The 7,056-nt window shown below is 44.3% G+C and overlaps 1 protein-coding gene across 1 annotated transcript; it reads left to right on the forward strand.

Annotated features, from left to right (window-relative positions):
- Positions 1-1,079: 1,079 nt before the first annotated feature.
- On the forward strand, positions 1,080-6,788 carry DPPA3 (developmental pluripotency associated 3). The gene is made up of 4 exons (XM_011983076.1): positions 1,080-1,277; positions 4,368-4,624; positions 5,411-5,452; positions 6,204-6,788. Exons 1-4 carry the CDS (start codon positions 1,193-1,195, stop codon positions 6,312-6,314), a joined length of 495 nt encoding a protein of 164 aa, XP_011838466.1. The 5' UTR covers positions 1,080-1,192; the 3' UTR covers positions 6,315-6,788.
- Positions 6,789-7,056: the final 268 nt, after the last annotated feature.

Here is a 7,056-nt window from a genome sequence, read left to right on the forward strand (position 1 = left end):
AGGCAGGGTCCTGCCCTGTCTCCCAGGCTGGAGTGCAGTGGCATGATCATAGGTTACTGCAATCACCTCCTGGGTGATTAAGCCATCCTGGAGACCACACTTTTGAGAATCACTTGCATAAAGTGTTGAGACACAGTCTATGTCTATGGTTGCTCATTCTCTATGAAAATATTTCTTAAATCATAACTTCAATTTTTGCTTTTTACCAAACCCAAACAAGATTGCCTTTGAGTATTTTCTCATGGTTTCCACCTAGAGAGGGAATGGGGGAGGGTGCATATTTGAGTCAGAGGGAAAAAGATGAGCGGGGCAGCTGAGGACTTGTTCTTCCACCTCCTGTAGACAATCAGTGGTTAAATGTTGGTGTGCTTTGCTAGGAATACAAGCATTTTTTGGTGGGGAAGGAGTAGCAATTTGTAAGTTTAGTTAATTTCAGCTGCTCAGAAATGTTAAGTACTATTAGGTTTATAGTTTATGAAACAAATAAAAAATACATGTCCCTAAAATATCAAGCTATGAAAGTGTTCATAACAGATACTTGTTCATTTTTCCTCTCTTCTTCGTAGCAGCAAAGGTTTAAGATGATTTAGGCAAGGAAAACTTAAAGGAAACTTTCTTAGCTTAATTGGGAGTTTATGGGCAGTGGTGGTGGTGGGGTGGGGGCGGTAAAAACTGTCATTCTCCTCTCTACACTAGAACACTTAAGCCCAGTTCACAAAACAGAAGCCATCTTCAGGAGCAGAGTTTGGGAAAACAAAAAACAGCAAGAAAAAAACAACTTATATGTAAGGCAACCTTAGGGAGACAGAACAACGAAAAGAGAGGCGTTTTATAAATTTTCTAGCAGATATGACATAGGACATATTATTTTAATGCAAAGCAGATGAAGAACTACCCTACTAGTCTAAACTACGCCCATTTAATCCATTTAAACTACGCCCATTTAACCTTTAATCATTTGGACCCCTTAATCCTCTAATCATTGGATCATTAACATTCAAATATCCTGGAAGATTGGCTTATCTGTATTTTAAGAGGAAGCCGGACCTACATTTTACGTCGGTTCTTTGACCATTCGTTGGAGCTCGGGTTTTCAGCCTCTTTCCGGGCTACCTTGTAGCAATTTGAGGGTCAGTCGTCAGTTTCTGCTTGGTTTCAAAGATCCAGGAGAAGCTTAGTGTTCAAGACGCAGATGGACCCATCACAGCAGTTTAGTCCAACCTCCATCCCAGAGTCTTCACAAATGCTGACCCAAGAAAATTCTCGGGATGATTCAGGTAAGTCAGATAATGCCCTTCTTGACTGTAAGACTATAGCGGGGTTGGGAAGTCAAAAGGCTGCCGTCTTTTTTTTTTTTTTTTTTTTTTAAATGTTGACTTCAGTCTTTGGAAGAGGAATGTATTTAAGTAAACCTCAAACCAGAGGGAGTCCAGCTTCCTCCAGTGAGAAAACACAGAGGTCAAAGACTTTATTTTAAAAGCGGTGATGGTGGTGGTGAGAATTGTATTATTTTATTCACTATGCTTAGGAGTACTTCAGATTTCTAAGACCAGTTTCTGGGGAGAAATAATTGGAATCACAAAACGCGGCTCATAGCGTGGTTGCATCAGCATCTACCCCCGCAGCAACACATGTCAGGAACGGTAAAAAGGAACAAATACAGAGACCAAATAAAAGATAGGAAAAAAAAATTAAAGAATATGAGAAACTTAAACTTAAGTTGAACCTAAAATTTTTCTTTTTTGAGACGGAGTCTCGCTCTGTCCCCAGGCTGGAGTGCAGTGGCGCGATCTCGGCTCACTGCAAGCTCCGCCTTCCGGGTTCACGCCATTCTCCTGCCTCAGCCTCCTGAGTAGCTGGGACTACAGGCGCTGCCACCACGCCCGGCTAATTTTTTGCATTTTTAGTAGAGACGGTGTTTCACTGTGTTAGCCAGATTGGCCTCGATCTCTTGACGTCGTGATCCGCCCGCCGCGGCCACCCAAAGTGCTGGGATTACAGGCGTGAGCCGCCGCCCGCGGCCTATTTTTATTATTTATTTATTTATTTATTTTTGACAGTGGGGCTCTCCATGTTGTCCAGGCTGCTATCGAACACCTGGGCTCAGGCCATCCTCTTGCGCAGCTGGGACTGCAGGCGTGCGCCACCGAGGCCGGGCTCTAAGCCAATAATTTTGAGACTGACTTTCCAGCTAAATGTACCCTTCAGGAATGTTAATAAACAGACCAGCAGCTTTATCGGGGAAATGGAAGGCAGAGGCTGTAAACGTGCTCCGTAATGTAAATTAGTAGCAGGACCTACACCGGAGGGCGGCTTACCTAGAAACTGCTCCGGTAATTCTGCTCCCTGATAGGCCAGGTCTTCCGGTGGAGGAACTCCTTTCTTACAGCAGCACCCAAGCGCGGGCCTGGCCACAGAAGCCTTCCACGTGGTTTGAAGTCTTATTTACGACCCTGACGGCGGGGCTGGGTGTCTAGGGTGGTGGCGGCAGAAACCCTGGAGCCAACACCCGCGACTCCCCGATGCCAGGAGGTCTGGGAACTGGGCCGCTGGCGCCCCGTGCGCCTGATCCTGTCTGTGTCCCCTGCGTCCAGAAGAAAGAATGCTGGTCCATATATCCGAGTGGGAAAGAAAAATGAATTAACGTATCCCCAGTCTCTCCCTTTCCTTGCGTCTTAGTAACTGACAGTTCCACAAAGGATCCTCGTTTCTATGTGCACAGGTCCCTAGACTTTGAGAATCGATCTCAAACTTTGATATTGTTTAATACTTTCACATATAGAGGGCAAAAAACAAAACAAAACACATATACAGGGGGCAGTTAACGATAACCGTCTTATTATATGAGATATGCGTATGTATGGGATACGCATCGCATTTCGGATGAGAAAGGAAGAATGAGTGGTTGATTTCCCAAAATAATTGAGTTTGAGTGAGGAGATCTAATACCGTGAAGGAGCTGGGCAACTAAATTAGGGCTAACTGGATAGGGTAACAGCCGCCTCGACTGCCCAGTTTTGCTTAAGGATGAGGATTCTGGGAGAAAATAGTATATGGGTTTTTCTTGTCTGTTTCACAAGATTCCACAGAATGCACAGTAGGTAATGCTTGTGAGATACTCAGTGGATCTCTTAAGTGTAAGTGAACAGTAAAAGGTAGCTCAGGGCAGGGTGTGGCACACGCTTGTAGTCCCAGCTACTCTGGACGCTGAGGTGGGAGGATCGCTTGAGCCTGGGAGGTGGAGGCTGCAATGAGCCATGATCGTGCCACTGCACTCCAGCCTGGGTGACAGAGTGAGACCCTGTTTCAAAAAATAACAGTCTAGAGACCAAGGGATTGCAGTCATCCCTCGGTTATACTCTGGGAATTGGTTCCAGGGCATCCCCAAGATCTGTGAGTAATCAAGTGCCACAGTGGGCCCTGAGAAACCTTCAGAAAAGTTAACAATGTGTGTGGGGATTTCGAATTTTGTGATTGGTTGGAAAAAATTCTCGTGTAAGTAGGACCCACAGTTTAAACCTGTGTTGTTCAAGGGTCAACCGTGTTACCATGTGCCTCTGTACAAGTGATTTCTTCCTGCCTTGACTTGCCGCCTTTTTTTTTTTTTTTTTTTTTTTTTTTTTTTTTTGAGAGGTGGAGTCTGGCTCTGTCGCCCAGGCTGGAGTGCAGTGGCCGGATCTCCGCTCACTACAAGCTCCACCTCCCGGGTTTACGCCATTCTCCTGCCTCAGCCTCCTGAGTAGCTGGGACCACAGGCGCCTGCCACCTCGCCCGGCCAGTTTTTTGTATTTTTTAGTAGAGATGGGGTTTCACCGGGTTAGCCAGGATGGTCTCGATCTCCTGACCTCGTGACCCGCCCGTCTCGGTCTCCCAAAGTGCTGGGATTACAGGCTTGAGCCACTGCGCCCGGCCACGTCTTCCTGCCTTTTTATTGAGAGGGAGTTTTGCTCTTGTTGCCCAGGCTGGAGTGCAATGGCACAATCGGGTCAACTGCAACCTCCACCTTCTGGGTTCAAGCGATTCTCCTGCCTCAGCCTGCCCAGTAGCTGGGATTACAGGCATGCACCACCACACCTGGCTAATTTTGTATTTTTAGGAGAGATGAGGTTTCTCCATGTTGGTCAGGCTGGTCTCAGGTGATCTGCCCGCTTCGGCCTCCCAAAGTGCTGGGATTACAGGTGTGAGCCACCGCACCAGGCTAACTTTCTTTTTGAGAAAAGACTAGAGGTTGTGCATTGTTTACTGTAACCTTCCACTCTGAGAAATTTCCCACACAGCTGTCTGTTCCCCTGCTTAAGGGCAGACCTAGTTGAAGTGTGAATGTTGAAGATCCCCTTAATGTAATGGTTTTTAACCTTCTCTTTCAGGGGCCTCTGAGATCTGTTCCGAGATGTTGATAAAGAACCTTAGTAACTTGACTATCAACGCCAGTAACGAATCCCCTTCCCCTCTATCAGAAGATTCACTCCATCGAGTGATAGATGGAATTGCTGCAAGAGCACCAGTCCTCAGGGAAATCAGAGATGACTTGATTTACAGGAGGAGAGGAGTAAGAACATTGCTGTCTGTGCAGAGAGAAAGAATGGCAAGATTCAGATACATGTTACTCGGCAGAGTTCGTACGGTATGTTGATATGATGTGGGCGGGGGCTGCCCGATTCCAGGAAGTGACACTCATAAATTAAGACCTAATTAAGACTCCCTAGCTCTAGGCCCAGTGCAGTGGCTGAGGCCTGTAATCCCAGCACTTTGGGAGGCTGAGGCAGGTAGGTCACCTGAGGGCAGGAGCTCAGACCAGCCTGGCCAACATGGTGAAACCCTGTCTCTACTAAAAATATAAAAAGTTAGCCGGGCCTGGTGGCGGGCACCTGTAATCTCAGCTACTCGGGAGGCTGAGACAGGAGAATCACTTGAACCCTGGAGGGCAGAGGTTGCAGTGAGCCGGGATTGTGCCATTGTCCTCCAGCCTGGGCAAGAAGAGCGAAACTCGGTCTCAAAAAAAAAAAGACTCCGCAGTTCACGTCTGTAATCCAGGCACCTTGGAAGGCTGAGATGGGAGTATCACTTGAGCTCAGGAGTTCCAGACCAGCCTAGGCAATATAAAAAATTAATAAAATCAACCATCTCTACAAAAAATTAATTAGCTGGGTGTAGTGGTACGTGCCTGTAAGTCCCAGCTGCTGTGGGGCGGGTGGCTGAGGGCTGACACAGCTGGATCACTTGAGTCTGGGAGGTTGAGGCTGAAGTGAGCCATGATTACTCCACTGCAATCCAGCCTGGGCAACAGAGAAAGACCCTGTCTCAATAACAAACAAATTCCCTAGTTTCTCTCCCTTATATTGATGTGTAATATTAGTAATCTTTTTCTTGATAGAGGTTTCAATAAATATATTTTTTTCTTCCCATGAAGCATCAAAGAATACTAACAAACACTGGGCTTAAGGGAGTTAGGGTAAGTATAATTTTTTTTCTTTTTCTTTTTGGCTATATATGTGGATGGGTATCTATCTGGTTTGTTTCCTTTTGTCGGAATAGGGAATTTGCTTGGACTTTCTGAATCCCCAGGAGCCCTGGATAAGTCAATTCATGTTTGTAGTTTTAAAAAATATATTCTTTAAATATATTCTTTATTTTTCAGAGCAGTTTTACGTTCATAGCAAAATTGAGCAAAGTGTAGAGTTCCGATATATGCCCTTCCTCCACACATGCCGCCTCTACTGTCAACGTCTCACACCAGAATTGCACACTTGGCAGCCGATGAATTTACCCTGACAGGATTATCATCCAGAGTTCATAGTTTACACTAGGGGTCACTCTTGGTGTTAGGTTTATACTTTCACGTGCTGTCACAGATATCTTCGCGGTAGCACGGTATAGTGAGAGGACAAATGCTTCAGCAGCTTGTCTAGCAGCAGAATGAGTTACATTTAAGGCATTCACAGAACGGAGACCAGAATGTTTTATTGACCATCTGCACTTGTTACCATTACAAAATGACCCGCAAGCTGCCATTCTGTGATACCCATATTTCCACCCTCCCTCTTTTTTGTCTCCTAAAATGTTTTGCTTTTGGCTTCTATGCCCTTTTTGTGTGAGTTCCCCGTTCCAACACTTACCCAAATAAACAACATTCTAGTTGAGGGTTTATTACATTTCTCTGAGGTACAATATTCTGATTAATCCATTTCATCATTTTTTTCCAGAAGGAATCAAGACCATTCAAATGTCCCTGCAGTTTCTGCGTGTCCAATGGATGGGATCCTTCTGAGAATGCTAGAATAGGGAATTACGACACCAAGCCACTTCAGCCATAAAACTTACTCTTGCACCTTTTTCTTCTTGCTGGTAATTTTATGTAGCAGGTTGTGAAAGCTACTCTATGCTAGTATAGACTATACACCAACAATATTAGTGAGTTCTAGGATGTATTTTTCTTCTTGTATCTTTTTCTTCCTACTGTGATACTAGTAATTTGTAAGGGATCTGTGTCATTTGAATGTATTTGAATAACTTTAGCTCTACTGTTTGATTTGACCCAAAGACGACATAAGTATTCCCATGTGTCTTAGAAGCCCAAAGTCAGTGAGATGAAACCCAACATCAAGAAATTGAAGCAAAGTTACTTGTGGATAAAGAAAGCATTAGGTAGTTTGGCTATAGCATAATAACTAGATTTTCTGGCTTTCAAAAATTTGGATTGCAATCACAGCACACTTTGTTATTTTTACAGTTTTCAGTACAAAAAGGTGTTTATATAGAAACAATAAAGTTGACATTTGAGTACCTTTTAAAAATTGTTCTTGATTTTCTTATTCTTGCTAACAATTAGACGATCAATAGTTTTATCATTACATTCCTAGAATGTAAATATCTGACATTCTAATATTTTGTGATATCTTCCCACTGGGAAGAAACTTCATTGTACATATGGGTGAGACTGGAAACATAGGCACAGATATTTGCAAATATCAGCTTCCCATTAGAGATGGGAAAATCGGAAGGAGATAGAACAGAAGTGGAGCTTCCTATGTTATTGATAGGAAATATGCAGGGGTC

The sequence above is a fragment of the Mandrillus leucophaeus genome, unplaced genomic scaffold, assembly GCF_000951045.1.
Source record: "Mandrillus leucophaeus isolate KB7577 unplaced genomic scaffold, Mleu.le_1.0 Scaffold245, whole genome shotgun sequence".
In the NCBI taxonomy this organism is placed as follows: domain Eukaryota; kingdom Metazoa; phylum Chordata; class Mammalia; order Primates; family Cercopithecidae; genus Mandrillus; species Mandrillus leucophaeus.

Excerpts from the sequence above, each read along its gene's own strand:
- DPPA3 (XM_011983076.1), top strand. The coding sequence starts at position 1,193 with ATGGACCCATCACAGCAGTTTAGTCCAACCTCCATCCCAGAGTCTTCA. Across the intron at positions 1,278-4,367 it reads AAATTCTCGGGATGATTCAG|GGGCCTCTGAGATCTGTTCC; the intron begins GTAAGTCAGATA and ends CTTCTCTTTCAG. Across the intron at positions 4,625-5,410 it reads TACTCGGCAGAGTTCGTACG|CATCAAAGAATACTAACAAA; the intron begins GTATGTTGATAT and ends CTTCCCATGAAG.